The sequence below is a fragment of the Rhinolophus sinicus genome, chromosome 8, assembly GCF_057876585.1.
Source record: "Rhinolophus sinicus isolate RSI-liver-muscle chromosome 8, RSI-T2T, whole genome shotgun sequence".
NCBI lineage: Eukaryota > Metazoa > Chordata > Mammalia > Chiroptera > Rhinolophidae > Rhinolophus > Rhinolophus sinicus.
In genome coordinates this window covers 64,544,633-64,562,559 of record NC_142508.1, presented here as the reverse complement: position 1 = coordinate 64,562,559, position 17,927 = coordinate 64,544,633, and the positions used below count along the sequence as shown (strand labels likewise).

Here is a 17,927-nt window from a genome sequence, read left to right as displayed (position 1 = left end):
ACTGGGAGTTCTGTTTCTGTAAAACAGCCATTGATAATTATTGGATGCCATTAGCCTGGTTAGGTCTGGGTGGACCAAATTCCTGTCTGCGCTTTGCATGTCTGCCAGTGTTTCAGTACACGAATATTTTCATACTGAAATGTATATTATTTCATGATAAACTACTTGTAGTTTCCTTCTTTATGTAACAATTAATTGTGCATGTAGGAAGGCTGTGTTAGCTGCGAGGATTTTTCCTGGGGAGTGGAGAGGGCTCGAGAAAACATTTTTTTCTGTAGAACGAGCGTTCCCAACCGAGTCAGCCCCGCCTCATGACGCTGGCCCCGCCCCCAGCGCCGTGCACCTCCTGCCACGTTCAACATGGCGGCGGCCTCGGGCCGCTGAGGAGCCTGAACGGGTGGCAGGTGGCGCGGTTCACTCCAGTCATGGCGGTCCCCCAACAGGCCGCGGACTGCGGAGCTCTGGAAACTTGCGGTCTGGAGCGGATTTTGGAGGCTTTGAAACTGCTGCTGAGCCCGGGAGGTGAGAGGACGGACGTTGGCGCCGGTCTGCACCAGGGCTGCCCTGGCTCCCACACCGTGCGCCCCTCAGGCCCTCCCCGGGACCCCGGGGCGCTCCGCCCCTGGGGGCTTTGGTCCTTGCCCAGCCTCTTACTACTCTTGAGGAAACAGGTTCCAGGAGGGATGGGATCCGTTGAATATTGATACTAAGCAGCGTCTCTTGAGCGCTTATCTGCTGTCAGGCACTGTGTTAAGCGCCTTGGGTACACGTTTTCACTTAGTCTTAACTGCAGTCCTCTCAGGCAGGGACTGCGGAAGGAGCTTCAGAGACTGTAGGCGCTCTGAACGTATAAAGTGGGGTCCCACCTTCCCGAGGGTGCAGGGTCTAATGTGGACCCTCGTGATTTGTATAAAACGCCACGGAGTCCAGAAAAAGGAAGCGGTGACATTAGCTGGGTTTGAGGAGAGTAGGGATTTACAGTCTATGGGAAGGATTTATGGTCACATTTTAATCTTTCATGGTGACTTGACAATATCTTCCCAATGTAGAATCTGAAGGGACCTTGGGAGTGGTTTAGCCTGATACTCCGCTTTCACAGCTGGGGTTTACTAAAGAGATTTAGTAACCCGCCCAAGATCAAGTGGTCAGATTAGGGACAGGACGTGCACCTAGAGATTCGAAGTCTACCGAACCCCCTTCTCAGACCAAAACAAATTAGTACGGAGCCTCTGATGTTATCTGGAGCTTTGAGAAAGGACACAATTGGAGTGTATATTTTGGGGGAAGGGGTTTAAGGTGAGCAAGGTTAAGTACATGAAACGTCGTGAGGCAATGTTCCAAGTCTCAAATTTTGAGATACCCCCGCAATCTGCAAAAACTCCCACAAACATTATACCATCCCTGAGGGGAGTGAAAAGAAGTTATTAATAATAGTAATTGAGTACCTACGAAGTATCAATCCCTATAGTATGCTGTTTACGTATATATCACTTAATCCTCAACAGTGTTCCATTTTACAGATGATGGAAACAAGGCTCAGACACCTTGGAAATTGCCTAATGTCAGTCTAGTAAGTGGCAGAGCTAGGATTTGAACTCAGGAGCCTCCCACTGTAGTATGACTGATACTATTTTGCCCCATAAAGAATTAAACTGCCAAATAGAGTTTTAACTTGCCCCTTGAGAGATGACTTGTCTAATAACTGCATCTAGAACATGACTTGAGAACAAGGTTAAATAAGGAAAAAATCTGGAAGTAATTATCACAAAGCACATATACTTCATTTATAGAAGACCTCTAAATTTTGAAAAGTATGTGCTGGAATTACATACGTGAACTCATTTGACTTAGGAGAATTCAAGCATTCCTATGTGAAAAAATGATTTAAGTAGTTGGTAAAATGATATTATTTTACACATATAGTCTTATATATTTGTGAATCTGCCTGCTGTTTTATCGTATAAGCTGCTGAGGGAATTAATATCTGTGCATCATGAGTATTCAGATATCCCTGATGGACAGAGGGTGTTGAGGAAACAGGATGAAAGTACTGGTTAAAATTACATCCAGCTGGATTAAACTTTTTTCTTAATCTGTTTTTAAATTGACTATCTTTGAGGTAGTATTATTGAGAGTTAACTATATATATAGTATTCTATGCTGAGTGCCGTTTGAGATACAAAAATATGAAACAGTCTGTGCTCTAAAGCATCCTGTCTCTCTGGGGAGACGGTACTATATATATAGACCAAAAGGTATTCACCATGGTGGTATAATACTAGAGGTGAATGGATGGTACAGATAGCAGTTGGATTAAGGAGTTATCCAGGAGTGAGGCTGTGGAACGTCACAGGAGGAGGAAGAATTGAGTCTAGGTGGGAATTAATTAGAAAGAAAGGAAGATTCCAATAGTCTTTCACTTTTGAGCTACCAAAAGTTCTGCTGCATTAAGCGTTTTCTCTTCCCCTGCCTTCCATTTTTGTTCTCAATTATGGGACTGTGGGGACAGAGTCCCAGAGAGCAGTTTCCAGGCTCTCAGCCTCATGAGGAAAGGTGCTGGCTCAGGTAGTAGATGGCCATCAGCTGTGACTAGTTGGCCGTCAGCTGTTACCGGTTAGCCATTAGCCACTGATATAACTGCCGTGGCTAAGCTAGCAAGCGCAGATTGTGGATGGTGGATTGCAGTTAGCAAGTGGGGTCGGTTGGCCGAGAAGCAGATGGCAGGTTGCGGATCGTGTGGCTCCTGCTTCCTGTATCTCCAACCCAGCCGCCAGCGAGAATATAGTGACTCCCCTATCTATGGCTCCGTGGGTGTTCCGTTTTGGCCTCATCATGTCCTGCGTTCTTATTTGGGTAGTGGGAGCTGAGACCCTGCGTGGCACCCTGCATGACAGACCATATAAGTTGTGAAGTCTGCTTTTAAATGTCACAAAGCAGACATTTAACTTGGTGATTGGGAAGAACAGATAATGCTGTTCCTGAGGGCAGCATTTCCCAAAGTGTGATTGATAGGGGTGGTTTTAGGTGTATGTAGAGAAACATTTTGAGCCAGACTGCACAAGTTGAATATGCCCTGGGGAAAAAAGAAGTAATACTCCCTACCTAAGAGTTGTTGTGAGGGTTGAGTTAAATACGTAAAGCACTTAAAACAATGTATTAGCTTCTATTTAAGTTTTTAAAAATAATTTAAATAATAAATACTTCTGGTACTCAGATAAATGGCAAAGTGGAAGCACCACTATGTGACTGAAATTTGGAATTGTTTTAAGACAGATCTCTAACTTTTTGGTTTCAGCCTTCTTACACGCTTAAAAATTGTTGAGAACTTAAAAGAGCTTTTATGTGGGTTATATGTATCAATGTTTACTACATTAGAAATTAAGACCTTAAGAGCAACCTTTAAAAAATAACATTAATATACCCATTGCATGTTGACATAATGACATTATGTTGCAAAATATATTTTGCCACATAAAATAATGGGAAGAGTATCATGGTTTTACATTTTTGTAAATTTCCTTAATGTCTGACTTATTAGAAGACAGCTCGATTTCCATATTTGCTTCTCGGTTCAATCATGATAGGTTATTTTGATTGAAATAGATGAAGAAAATCTAGACTCACATGGATATGTAGTTGGCAAAGGGAGGTAATTTCAATTGCCTTTTCAGATAATTGTGTATAATATATTCTTTTATACTGTACTAAGACTCAATAAAAGGTAATTTCTTTAAGGTTAATTGCAATATGAAATATGAACTCAGTGACCATTTCATACTTGCTACACTCATGAGAGCATAAAAGGCAGATAAATAATATCTTAGTGTTAGTATGGAAATAGTTTTGAACTTGCAGATCCCTGAGAGAATCTCAGGAAACTCCTCAAAACCTGAGGCCCACGCTTTGAGAACTGCTGAATCAAGGCAATGCCTTTATTTTCAAATAGATTTTATTTTTACTGCCAGTAGAGGGCAGAAAAGACTACTTTATTAAGGGGCTCTTGAAAACCATAGCTGATAGCTTTTGTTTTGTTTTAAATCACTTCCATTGTGCCCAATGTTTGGGTTCAAAGAGCTTATAAAGTCACAGGAAGTCACTTAGAGGTTGTTTAGTGAGCTAATGGTTGGTTGCAACACGCTTTGAGAACACTCATTTCCTTTTTAGGTATGGATTAGCCAAAGGAACCACATATTTCATGCCAGTGAATAACGGAATACTCTGTTCACTTTAGAACACTATGTTTAATGAACATGTCATTAAAAAACATTCAATATAATTTAATGGCTGCACCTAGTAGAACAGTTTGACTGAATGAGTCTTCTGTGGTCAGTGTTCAGCTTTTTAAAATTTCTGTTCTTGCTACAAACGAAGCCCATTAAGATGACTAAGACATGGCCTCTGCCTTCAGAACACAAGCAGGATAGAACTAGATGAAGTATAACGTACTAGGGACACTTACTACACCCAAAGTGCTACGGGAAGGGAGGAAATGTGGTCTTGAATTCTGCCAAGGCTGGGCTGGCACAATTAGGGGAGGATTTCCGGAGGCAGTGATATCTGAACCAGGCCTCCGAGGATGAACTGGAGTGGGCAAGGCTGTCCCGCAGAGGGAAGTACAGTTTGTTTTCCATGTGTATTATCTGTTTGTTTGTTTTTCTCCAAAAGGATCGGGCTCAAGTTCACTACAGATCACAAAACATGATGTCTTGTTGGCTACTTTAAAGTCTAATCTGTCTGTTGTGGAGGATAAATTTCTGAAGGATCCTTACTGGAAGAAATTGAAACTCCTGAGGGATGAAATTGCTAACGAGGCAGAATGGCCACAAAATTCTGTGGATGTCACCTGGAGTTTTACCTCTCAAACCTTACTGTTGCTGTTGTGCTTGAAGGAAACCATGATCCAGCTTGCAGCTGATTTCAATCCGGGTCAGCCCAACCCTCGGACTCCAGAAGCTGCTCCTGCCCTGAGCCCGGATACACTTAGTGTCTCACAGCAGAAGACTGTCCAGTCAGTTTTGCAGTTTGTAGTCACCTTGGGTGTCTGCCCCTATCTCAGGCCTGGTGTTGGAGTCCCTTTGAGATACAGGACTGAGTTTGGGGCTGTTGTTCAAGACCTGGTGTGTCTCGATGCTGCCCCCGAGGCCACCCGGAGACTGTATACCAGTTGCAGGGTCCTCCTAACTGTTGCTCAGCACGCATCTCTGGGGAGCTTGATTTTCTCTCGCCATTTTGGGGATATTGCAGCAGGTTTGTGCCAACTGGGATTCTGCCCAACCAAGACAAAGCCACTAAAACCCGAGGAAGAGGTAAATATATAGAGAGAGGTGTGTGTGTGTGTCTTAGTCTATATGAGTCTGCGTATATATTTCTGTGATTGTTGTAAAAGATAAGCCTTAGTTCTTTGGAAAAGGACTGATGGGAAGGTCTAGAATTCCTGTTGAATGCCAAAGCATAGCCAGTAGATAAATGAATCTTTTTAGAGGGTAGAACTTTCATTTATTAGATGATAGTCCTTTGCACTCCTGGAGAGTCCATCTCATCTGTCTCTTGTCAATTTTGTGGAACAGCTATTTGCAGGCTCTTTCTTTGAGCGTCTCTTTCCTTTTTTATTTTTTTTTTTAATTTTATTTTATAAAATGTGTATAGTAATACCGGCCTTGGAAGGTGGTTGTGAGGATTAAGGATAATGTGTATAAAGTACCTACCCCAATCCCCAGTGGTACTCATCAAAAAGTAATAGCTATTAATGTTAGTATTAAACTACACACACCTCCTTCATTAAGTTCTTGTGATGATTAATGAGGTAAAGTAGGTAAAGCAGCTGGTACACCGCGTCGTCCAGTCAACGTTCGTTGTTGTTAGGTGTTAGGGGTGTGTGCTGTTTTGCTGACACTCAGTCCTTCAGGATTTGAGTCCCTAGACTTGAAGGTGCTATGGAAGTGACAGGAGCATGAGACTCGGTTCTTTTCTCAAACTGCTCCCACATGAATTGAGACGAGACTCACAAGGATCACATAGCAAGGGCCAGCAGCGATGGCAAAGGCCCCGGGCCCAAAGAAGCTGTGCCTGTCTAAATGCATTGAGGGTCAGTGCAGCTCATGTGCAGCCGCTGCAGCCAGATCTCAATGCCCACCCAGCTCATTTTTCTGACACCTTTTTGTGCCACCCTCCAACTTGTTCCTGTTCTGTTTGTTCCCTTTTCTCTTTCTCCTGCCTGTGCTCACAGACATTTACATCAAAGCCACTGACATCCAAGCAGTGACACAAAATCCTGAACTCCCCCAGTGCCTTTATTTATGTGCAGCGGAGAGCACTGTGCTCTTTACGACAGGGTGTGGTTTCGACAGTTCTATCAGTGCCTGCTGCCTGCGCTTCCCGGGACAGGGATGTCTGGATTGACAGGTCTTATCACTATTATTGGGGCTAAGAGGTGCCCCACGGGCCTAGGGCAGGAGAGAGAAAAGAGAGAGAGACACACAGAAAGGACCAAGTAGGGAGGCGGGGGAAGAAGCTGACAGAAGGAGAAGCGTGATGGATGTACATTATGAAGCGGGACAAATCCCAGCTATAGCTGCTGTTCTAAGCAGCTCCAGTGTTGTCATTTGTCAAATGGTAATGGGCAGGACCCTGAATGTTTTACTGAGTTACCAAAGGGGGTCGGTACTGTTGAGGTCCCAGGGGCCCCAGTAAATAGCACCCCTCTTTGCTGCCCAAGTTCTGAATGAATTAAAAGGCAGTTAACAAGAGTAAGAGATGAAAAATCAAAATGTCATCTCTGTCACTCATAAATGCAAAGTTGGAAGATATAGCTTCTAGATGGAGACAAATGGGCTTCCCAACAGTGCATTCCAGAATTAGACACACTCACTACTCCCCAGTTTTAAGAAGTGCTGGAAAACTGCAGCGCCTTCTGCCCCATGGCAGGGGATATGCCGCTGTAAAATCTGCAGCAAAGAAGAGCAGAACAGAATGTGGACTGACTCCCAAGAGAAAGATGAGGGACGAGCTGAGCCGTGCGAGCCAAAACTCGCCAGTGAGGATTTATTCCTAACTCACCAGTAAGGTAGGTCAGTAGGTCTCCTGTCCAGAAGTGAGTGAGGGCCAGGAGAGTTTCGGTATTATAACTCCCTCCAGGTGAAAGGAAATCAAAAGGGGAAGGAAGCCTTTCTCTCCCCTCACCAGTGTCTTTGTACAGTGTTGTAAAACATTACCTTCTGTTGCCTGTCTGGTTTGTATTCCGCTAAAGCCAAGTCCATGTTTCTTTTAGGTGTTAACTGAAGAGGAAAGAGCCCTGTCTAGGGAGGCTTTGAGAGACATCTTGGATCAAGTGTATCAACCATTAGCAGTTCGAGAATTACTTATCCTCCAGGGAGGACCACCACAGGTATTCAGGCCTGGGGGCTCATGGTGAAGCATTCGTGATAATGTGCAGTGTGCTGTCATCTGGGAAAGTTGATAATCTCGTTGAATCTTATTTCATCTTTTAGATCATTAAGTCATTTGTAAAACTAAATTACGCTGACCCGAAGGATAATTTAAAAGGATTTTTCTTTTAATGGCATGATGGATGCTTTTCCCAAGAATACAGCAGTTTTATTTAAAATATATTTTATTCATTCTGAAACTGGATTTTTTTCTTTTTAAACTAAAATTTGGCTGTTTGACAATACATTCTTTTGGCAGAAATATTTGGACCTCTTATTCTTTGAATGGAGTTTTTAAAGTCAAGAAATTAAAATTAGGGCTATTATTGTGACTATTCTTAGCTCCTTTGTTTGAAAAACATAACAGTATATATTCCATAGGCGTAAGATAATTTCTTTTGTTCCTTAAAAATAATTATGTGAAATGGCTTAATTTGAGGCTGTAGATGGGAATTATCCATTTACTTTTAGTACCTACATTTTAGTTTTGAATCTAGATGAGTAAAGCATGAGGGGCTGTAGGTCAGAAACAAGGACCAGCTGGAGCAGGTGACTAAGATATCTCTTCATTGGTCCTTTTCATCTCATGTGTAGGACGTCACTACAGCCTCTCCACTGGGCCTCACATTCTGCTTCTCTGAATGAGTCCACAGTTTGCCAGATTAAATCAAATGCACTATAATGATAAGAACGCGGTGAAAAGCAGAGGCTCTGGCGTTCGGCATACCGGGATTCAACCCCAGCGTGCACTTGTAAACCTTTAGTAGACTTTTGAATTAGCAAACTTTCCACCCCTCAGTGTCCTTCCCCATAAAATGGGGATGACAACAGTGCCTTCCTTATAAGTCCTGTGTGAGATTATGTGGCAGGTTCTCAGCACAGTGCCTGGCACGTCATAACCTCCTCAATAAATGGTAATTATTAATCCCCCTTAAATCAAAGACAGAGGATAAGATAGTTAGGGTTAAATGTTTCTGTCACTCGTTTTTATGCTCACATCAAGTGCAGTGATTGACAGAAAAATGGTTAACATTTTCACTCAAAATAAGGGACACCAAATCTGTTTTGTTCGGGGTGGCTCCACAGAGCTCTCAAAAACCAGCCCTTGGAGAAATCCAACTTTTCTTGAAGTTGCTGTGTCACAAGGAATCAGAGTAGCTGAGACGGGGGGCAAGGACCAGAGTGCCCTCCCTCTTATGAACTGTCCTCCGGCTGGGGATGCGTGTTCATAGGAATCGTCTCTGGAAGCTGGATTTCAACTGGAAGGACTACGTTCAGGGTTTGGTCACATTAACCTGATGTTCCCCAAATCTGTGTTATTCTCTGATGTGTTTGTCTGTTTTTGGGTTTGAAGCTTCATTTGATATTTCACTTGAAGTTTCATTGTATTTTTACTTTCTTAAAAGTGATGCTGAAGGTTTTGGAAAGGAGACAGTTTGTGTTTTTTTTTCTTTTTCTTTATTTTTTTTTGAGAGGTTTTTTTTTTCTTTCTTTTTTTTTTAAGGAAAAAAATGTTGCTCTTTTAAAGTCTGTATAACCGTGTTTCCCCGAAAATAAGACCTAGCTGGACCATCAGCTCTAAGGCATCTTTTGGAGCAAAAATTAATATAAGACCCGGTCTAATTTTAATACAATATAAGACCAGGTATAATCTAATCTAATCTAATCTAATACAATACAATACCGGGTCTATAATATATAATATAATATAATATAATATAATATAATATAATATAATATAATATAATATAATATAATATAATATAATATAATATAATATAATATAATATAATATAATATAATATAATAAAATATAATATAATATAACATAATATAATATAATGTTAATATAATACTGGGTCTTATATTAATTTTTGCTCCAAAAGACACATTAGAGCTGATGGTCCAGCTAGGTCTTATTTTCGGGGACACACGGTAGCATACTGTTAATTGTCAGTCTGTCTCAGCATATAACATATGTTTTAATAATGTCTACACATCCTCTCTGTGTCCCTGATACTCAGTCCATACCTTTCCCTTCCTTTTCAGTCCTGCTCAGATGTGAAGAGAGAAGTTAGGTGTCGGGCCCCAGCTTGGCTCCGGCGTCTGTGTGGGCAGCTGCTGTCTGAAAGGTTGATGAGACCGAGTGGTGTCCAGGCCGTAGTACGGGGCATTTTGGAAGGAGCAGGTGGTAAGAAATAAAATGTTTCTGTTCGTTTTGTATCCATTTCCCTTTGAGTCAGAGTGAATTATTGATCTTCAGCTTTACCTTTAAAAGCTGATTGAGAGTAAACTGTGTGTTTGTGGAGGCTGAGGAGATTAGACTCGGAAGTTAAACCTTAGAGATGCACACTTTGGGATGAAGGTTTAGATTTATTTCCACAATTATATTCTCTTAAGTCCTCAGTGGAGGACTGAAAATGGAAAAAAGTTAATTATCATGCTAAGCGTGGTAATAGTTTTTCATTTATATTTCTTGTTTTATTTTTTAAATGAAAGTTTGAAGAGTCTAATAGGTCTACAAGGCTTATAGAGAAAAATAGCAGTCCTTCCACCATTCTACTCCATTTCCCACCCCCAGAAGAAACCACTTTCAACTCTTTTAGTGGGTTTCTCCTCTGGATTTCTATTTGCCTCTAGATTTCTATCATGCATATACAGCAACCTTCTTAATTTTTCAGTTTTAGGCATTATTTATCCACTTCTCACCATGTGTGGAAAAGGATTTTGTTCTCTTTCACAACCCCTGTCATTCTCCCAAGCATACTTCCCATCTCCTTAATAGTCATAGCTTTACTTTGATTAGATCAATATTCAGTATTTTTATTCGCTATCTTTTTTGTCCACTTAGTTTTTCGTACTTATAACTAACTTATTTTCAAACTTTCCCTCAGTTGTTTATCTCCTTTTTCTTTCTCTTTTTTTTTTTTTAAGGAAGGCGCAGCTCTCAGTGGCTCATGTGGAGGTTAAACCAGCAACCTTGGTGTTATCAGCACCACGCTAACCAACTGAGCTAACCACCCACCCGTATTTATCTTCTTTTAATACATTCACATACACCAGATATTCTATCAGCTTTATCTTTCTGGAGACATCTCTCTCTGAGTCTTCTCTAATCTGGATTAGTTACCTTCTACACAGTTGTCATCCTAGGAGCTCCCTTCACTTTTTCTGGTGAACCTTTTACTTTTCTTTTGTGTTCAGTCCCTTATCTTCTATATCCCATGCATACGAATATTCTAGTAAGTTGCCACAAATTTAGTGGTTTTTTTGATGGAAGTGACATTTAAACTGAGCACTGAGGGCTGAATTGGGATTTACCAATTGAAGAGTGTGGGAAAACTATTATAGGCAGAGAAGATAACATGTATGAAGGGACTGAGGTAGGAAAGAGCATAGTGTTTTTGAGGAAATTTCAGTATGGGGAGAGCAGTGAGGGCAGAGTGGTATGGAATGAGGGTGGAAGGTTGGGGTCACATCATGGAGGCCTGCAGGCCTGGTTCAGGATTTCCAGCTTTATTCTGAGGGCAATGAGAAACCACTGGAAGGTTTTAAGAAGAGACATGCTAGAGCCTATACTTTAGAAATATCTATCTGGATGTATTTTCAAGAAAGGGTTAGGTAAGAGCAGAAGCAGGGAGATCAGTTAAGACTTAGGCGGTCGTGGAGAGATCACTGTGGCTTGGATCAATGCGGTGGCAGTGGAAATGGAGACAGTGAATATCAGAGTGTTAAGCCATATTTAGGCCGGGAGCAGAAACCTTATCTTAAAAAGCCATCTTGTCTTGATCCTGTCTTGCTTAATCTTCTAGGGGCCTGTGATCCGTGGACCTGGGTGGGCCTCGGGCCAGGGTGTGGAGCTGGAGGGCTTGGCCATGCCCTGAAACCTGTTGTCAATGAAAACCCCCTGAAGCATTGGAGGGGAAACAGCCTTGTTGACCCCCTCCTATAAAACTCCATCCCCCTCTTTGCTCGGGGAGGTTATAATCTTTTCCCTCTGCTCTAGTCTGACCTCCCGCAGCTCAAACATGCCCAATAAATTCTAATAGACCAATCTTGGTCTCCTGTGACTCATTCCTCCGGCTGTACCTAACAGAGAGGTTTTTAAGGGGTAGAGTTGCCAGAACTTAATGAAAGGCTGTATATGTGGGGAGGGAAGAGGCGAGAGAGAAGAATCATTCTTCACTTTCCAATTCCGGTGTGGTAAATGTACCTTGGTCCTGTCAGACAAAGGTGAGGTCACTTGACATTGATAGATTTGGTCTGGAGTGGCTGTAATGTTGTATCCCCACTTCTGCCTGCAGTGGCTTCTAGGGCCAGTGAAATGAAAAATTATCAGTTACCTGTGAGAAGTTGTCACGTGCAAATAAGTCCTTGCATCTTCTTTTTCTTTTTTGTCTCCCCTTCTTCCGCCTCCCCCCCCCCGCCCCCCCAATCTTGTTCAAGCCGTTGTTTCTCAGTCTAATTGTGCGTAGGACACAGCTCTCCGGCCCAGGGCAGCTGCAGCACACAGCAGCCCACGGCTGCTCACGCCAACCGCTGGCTGCTCATCGCAGTCCAGCTCCAGGGAGAGCCTTTGTTCACAATCATAGCTGTAGAGGGTGCATCTCACTGGCCCATATGGAAATCAAACTGGCAACCTCGGTGTTAAGAGCACAGCGCTCCAACCACCTGAGCCACCAGGCTGGCCAGCATCTTCTTTTCCAAAGGAGAATTAGACCACCCAAGGGTATGCAAATTGGAGAGCTGCTGTAAGAAACTTAGAACCCTGTTTTTGCTATGAGCTTCCTCCTCACTTATGCATGTACGAGTATATATATTTTGTTATCTGTTCAAATCTGCTTCAGAAATGATTTGAGGAAGTTTATATTTACTCACATATTTTCTATTTCTGGTATTCGTCAGTTCTTTGTGTAATCCAAATTTTAATTCAAATTTCCTTCTGCCTGAAGAATTTAACATTTCTTATAGTGCAGGTCTGCTGGCAATGAATTTCTTTAGCTTTTATTTCTCTGAAAATGTCTTTATTTCACTTTCCTTTTTGAAAATATTTTTGCGGTCATTTTTGTCTTTGTTCCTCTGTGCATGATAAACCTTTTTTCTCTGGTTGCTTTTAAGATTTTTCTCTTTATCACTGGTTTTTAGAAATTTGATAATGATATGCCTTGTGGGTAATTTTCTTCATTTTTCTTGTGCTTAATGTTTCTTGAGCTTCCTGGAGCTGAGGGTTTAGTTTTCATCATACTTGGAAATTTCTCAAACATTATCTTCAAATATTTTTTTTCTGTCCTTTCTTCTCTCTTCCTGGAATTTGAATTATACCTAATAATTATACTTGCTGTTGTCCTACAAATTACTGATGTCCTGTTTGTTTATTTTTTATTTTTCAGTCTTTTTCTCTGTTTCATTCTGGATAATTTCTATTGCTGTTTTCAAGCCCACTGATCTTGTCTTCTGCAGTGTCTACCATTCAGTGTATTTTTCATTTCAGATGTTTTCTTTTTCATTAATAGAGATTCAGTTCGATTCTTTTTTATATCCATTTATCTCATCATGACCATTCTTTTACCTTTTTGAACATAGGGAATAAATTTATAATGGCTGTTGTAATGTCATAATTTTGTCATCTGTTTTTATGCGTCTGTTTCTATTAATTTTCCTTCTGATTATTATGTTATCTTGCTTCTTTGCATATCTGGTAATTTTTTAAAATTGAGATTTTATTCACATACCATAAAATTCACTCTTTAGTGGTCTTTAGTATTTTCACAAAGTTGTGCAACCATCACCAATATCTAATTCCAAAACCTTTTCACCATCTCTCCCCAAAAACCTCCATACCCATTAGTAATAACTTACCATTCTCCCCTCCTCTAGCCCCGTGTAAACACTGATCCGTTTTCTGTCTCAGTGGATTTGCCTGTTCTGGATATTTCATAAATGGAATCATACAATTTGTGATCTTTGTGTTTGGCTTCTTTCACTTAGCATCAGGTTTTTGAGATTTATCCGCGTTTTACATGAATCAGCCCTTTATTCCTTTTTATGACTGAATAATATTCTGTTGTATGCATATGCCTGGTAATTTTTGAATAGATACTGATTATTTTTAATTTTACATTGTTGGGTGCTAGATTTTGTTGTATTCCTTTGTTAGGCTTTGTTCTGGAATATACTTAATTTTCTTGGAATCAGTTTCATCCCCTTGATCCTGGCTTTTAAGCCTTGTTACTGTGGATCTAAGGTAATTTGACCCCACTACTAAGGAAATAATACCCTTTTCAGATTTTACTTGAGGCCCTGTGTATTAGGAAGCCTTTCCAGGCTCGCTATTGGGAACACAAATTATTCCCAGCCCCATGTGAACTCTGTGGATTGTTCTTCCTTTTCCTTTCTGGTGGTTCTTGTCCTAGTCTTGGGGTTTTTTCCCCCATTTGCACACACAGGTTATACTCCAGCATAGATCTCTGCAGCTCTGCGTAGCTTCCTCCTCGCTGGTACTTTGCCTTGAAATGTCTAGCTGTCTTGGCCTTCCTGAACTCTGAACTATGTTTCTTTTACTCAAAAAGATGCCAGGCTTCATTTGGACTCCCCTTTGCCTTGGTCTCAAAACTCAATCTAGGTGGTAGGCTAGAGTATTCATGGGGCTCATCTTGTTTGCTTTTTGTCTCACAGAGATCAGTGTCCTGGGCTGTCTGTTGTCCAGTGTCTGAAAATCATTATTTATACATTTTGTGCAGTTTTCTACTCATTTAAGGTGGTAAGGTAAATCTGGTCCCTGTTACTGAATAGCTTTGGTTTAAAGCAATTTAAAGTACATAATTCGTATAAAAAGAAATAATAAGAATAAAAGTAATAAACACTGAGAAGAAGCTAGTACAGCAAATCCGTGAATAATGTAGTTTCATTCAACGTCATTTCATTATAATGTTGATGAGATGCCATAGAAACTTAAATCTTGTTTATGTCAATTAATGTATGGTAAAGTTGGTTTCATTATATGCCATTTAGCTTAAAGCTGCAGAAGCTATGGATGAATGACGTTAAGTGAGGACTTACTGTACTCAAATCATGAATAGTATTATTACAGTGATTAAGTACTACTTTTTTCTCTGAACGTCCCAGAAACCAACATAGCAAGAAAAGTGCAGAGGGGCAGATTTTCTTATAGAAGAAATAAACAATTTTCAGTAGAGAAAAAACATTCTTTACCCTCAGTTTTAAGGACTTTATATGGGGAACTGGTCTGAGTTTTTGACATCTCTCCTTTGCTGACAGCCCGGGCAGCTGGCGGGAGTGACGCTGAGGCAACGGCCGCTGACTGGAGGAAGTGTGACTTGATTGCAAAGATACTGGCCTCTTGTCCCCAGCAGTCTCTTTCCCCAGAGGATTACTATAGGGATATCTGTCCCCAGGTAAATAGTTTTGTTTCTTTTGACCGTTTGAGGACTATTTGCTTATTTACAAAGGGAGGACTTTTAATGTTCCTCTAATATTGAGGTAAAAGCAAGGTAATATTTAAGTTTATTGTTCAGTGAGGGGCCTTCCTAATAAGGGAATAAAAACCTGTGGAAGACACTGACCAAACTGTTAGGTTTAAAAACACCTCGTCATTATTAGATGACTAGCCCAGCTTGCTCTCAGAGCTGGAGTATGAAACTAAAGTTTCATCTCTTCTGTGTTTTTTTAATTGGTCAAAAAAAAATAGGTATTAAATAAACAAGGTAAATTAACATGTTACACAATTTAAAAAGCACAAAAGAGTAAACAGAAAAATAATTCTCCCTCCCATCTCTGTTCCCTCATCCCTCAGAAGTAGTACTGTTACCAATGTCTTTTTGTTTTCCAGAGATATTCTGTATATACAATAATATGTGTATATATAGTCTAACATGCTGCACACACATACTGTTTTCCATTTTGCTTTTTTAGCTTAACAATGTTCCTTAGAGATCATTTCATGTACAGTCATTTCATTTAGTGCTGCCTCATGCTTTTTCATGGGTGTGGACTATTTCATTACATTAATGTACCATAATTTATTTAACCAGCTTCCTATTAATGAATATTTGAGTTGTTTTCCTTACTTTGCTCTTACAAGCCATGCCACAGTTAATATTCATAAATCTTGCACACTGCAAGTATTACCATAGGAAAAATTCCTAGAATTGAAATTACCAGATCAAAGGATATATACATTTAAATATTTGATATTATTTACTTATCTGTTTTCCCACAGCTTTGCCTACACAATGTGTTATAAAACTTTTCTAACTTTGCTAATCTGATAGGTGAAAAATGTGGAAGGAGTTTTCTTAATCAGTACTCCCCATGCATTTAGATGTAAGTAAGGCAAGCCTTTTGGAGTACAGTCCAAAGAAAGTCATTCAGTTGTTACGCTGATCTTTGGGCTTCTCACGGGTAGGCATGCATGAGAACAAAATACCACAATTCAAAACTATCTTATATTGGAATACACTAAATATAAGTCATCTTACAGGGCAAAGTTAGCATTTGCAATGATGCGTATAAATATTTTCTGAAACTAGTAGCTACAGTTTTGGTACTTGACAAAATGATAAAATCAAGTCATAGGTTTCGGCCTTGCTGAGTCTCTCTATGGCAGTGTCAGGAGTCACATACAGTTTTTAGACAGAAGATTTTCCTGTCTGCAAAAAGTACAAGCATCACTTTTAAGTTAGGACAGGAATACACTTTTCTATCAGTTGTTGATAGACTGGGGTAAATACACTTATAGGCACTGGAGATCTATGTTTATTTATTTATTTACTTAATTTTATTTATTTTTTTTGCGGGGGGGTAATATTGGGGAACAGTGTGTTCTTTCAGGACCCATCAGCTCCATGTCAGGTCGTTGTTTTCAACCTAGTTGTGGGGGGTACAGCTCAGCTCCAAGTAAAGTCGTCTTGAGTCTAGTTGTGGAGGGCGTAGCTCACCAGCCGATGCGGGAATTGAACCGGTGACCACCGTGCTCTTAACCACTGAGCCAACTGGCCACCCAGCGGCACCTCAGCTCCAAGCTCAAGCCACTGCCTCTCATTGGCCCATGTGGGAATCAAACTGGCGACCCTGGTGCTATGAGCACTGCACTCCAATCACTGAGCCAACCGGCTGCCCTCTATGTTTATTTTTGAGAATAAAATAGATTATTATCTGGGATACTTCAAATATGACAGACTCTTCAGACCCTAAATATATTTATATGCTTTGACCCAATAATTTCATTTGGTGGTGCTATTTAGAATAGCAAAATTTTGGGAAAAACAGAATGTCTGGATATTAGGAGATACTTTAATAAATTCTTACATACAGTTTGAATATATATTGTATTTTGCTATATAATACTTTGAGGAATTTATAATAGTATGAGAAGGTTTTAGTAATATACAAAACTGAATATTAAGTGTGGTCTCAGTGAATTTTCTTCTTAAAACTTTATTTTCCAGATTTTTCTACAATGAGCATATATTTTATTAATTTGATAAAATTAATTAAGAAAAACACAGCCTCTTCAGTTCTCACACCCTTTGCTACTGGGTTGTTAAATTAAACATTTTTTTTGTTGTTGAATCAGTGTTATTGCAGTGAGTTTATTTTTTACCTTAGAGAAATTAGTACTGTCTCTTCTTAGTTAATGTAATGCTCCATGCCAATAGCCTGTTACTTACTTACTTTGTGTACTTTTTCTTTTAGATTCTGGATTTATTTCACTTTCAAGATAAATTGACGGCGCGACAATTTCAGAGAGTTGCTACCACTACCTTTATAACTATGGCAGGAGAACGCCCACAGTTGGCAGCCAAATATTTACTTCAGCCAATGTTAGCTCCTCTCTATCGATGTTTAAATACAGCAGGTAAAGTAGGAAGTCTGGTGGTGGGTGTTCCTCTAAAGGTCTCTTCTTCAGTACTTCAGATTTAAATGACTTAAATCTGTGATGTTTCAGTGGCTTTAGGTTTACTTTTTTCCCTCCAACTTTGCATTTTGAAAAATCCACGTCACAGAAGTTCCAAGAAGACTACATTGCGCCACTCCTGTATACTCCACCTCAGTGGACTAACTGCTAACGTTTTGGCCACATTTGCTTTATCTTTTCTCTCTTTCTATGCATATGCATTTGTTCCGCAGCATTTGAGAGTTATTCGTAGACATCATCTAATATACAGACTGTATTACAATTTCTCCAGTTGTCCCAAGAATTTCCTTTATAGCTATTTTAAAAAAATCCAGAATCCAGTCAAGAATCATGCATAACATCTACTTGTTATGATTTTTCAGTTTTCTTTAATGGAGAATAGTTCCCCAGTCTTTTGTTTGTCTTTTACCATGACATTTTTGAAGAGCCCAGGTTATAGAATGGTTTTCAATTTGTATTTGTCTAATTATTTCCTTGTGATTAGATGGAGGTTAAGCATTTTGGCAGGAATACTACATAGAATGATGTTTTTTTTCTTAGTCTCCATCAGATTAATTAAGGGACAT

At 40.2% G+C, this 17,927-nt stretch overlaps 1 protein-coding gene across 3 annotated transcripts in view; it reads left to right on the top strand.

Moving 5' to 3' along the window:
- Positions 1-288: 288 nt before the first annotated feature.
- Positions 289-17,927, top strand: part of TANGO6 (transport and golgi organization 6 homolog) — a 141,415-nt gene continuing 123,776 nt past the window's right edge. For all 3 annotated transcript variants that reach the window (XM_019756706.3, XM_088800275.1, XM_088800276.1), the window contains exons 1-6: positions 289-522; positions 4,666-5,306; positions 7,268-7,384; positions 9,474-9,615; positions 14,703-14,839; positions 17,139-17,301. In XM_019756706.3, coding sequence (XP_019612265.3) covers positions 312-522; positions 4,666-5,306; positions 7,268-7,384; positions 9,474-9,615; positions 14,703-14,839; positions 17,139-17,301 — 1,411 coding nt within the window. In that variant the 5' untranslated portion in view covers positions 289-311. The remainder of the gene's footprint in view (positions 523-4,665; positions 5,307-7,267; positions 7,385-9,473; positions 9,616-14,702; positions 14,840-17,138; positions 17,302-17,927) is intronic.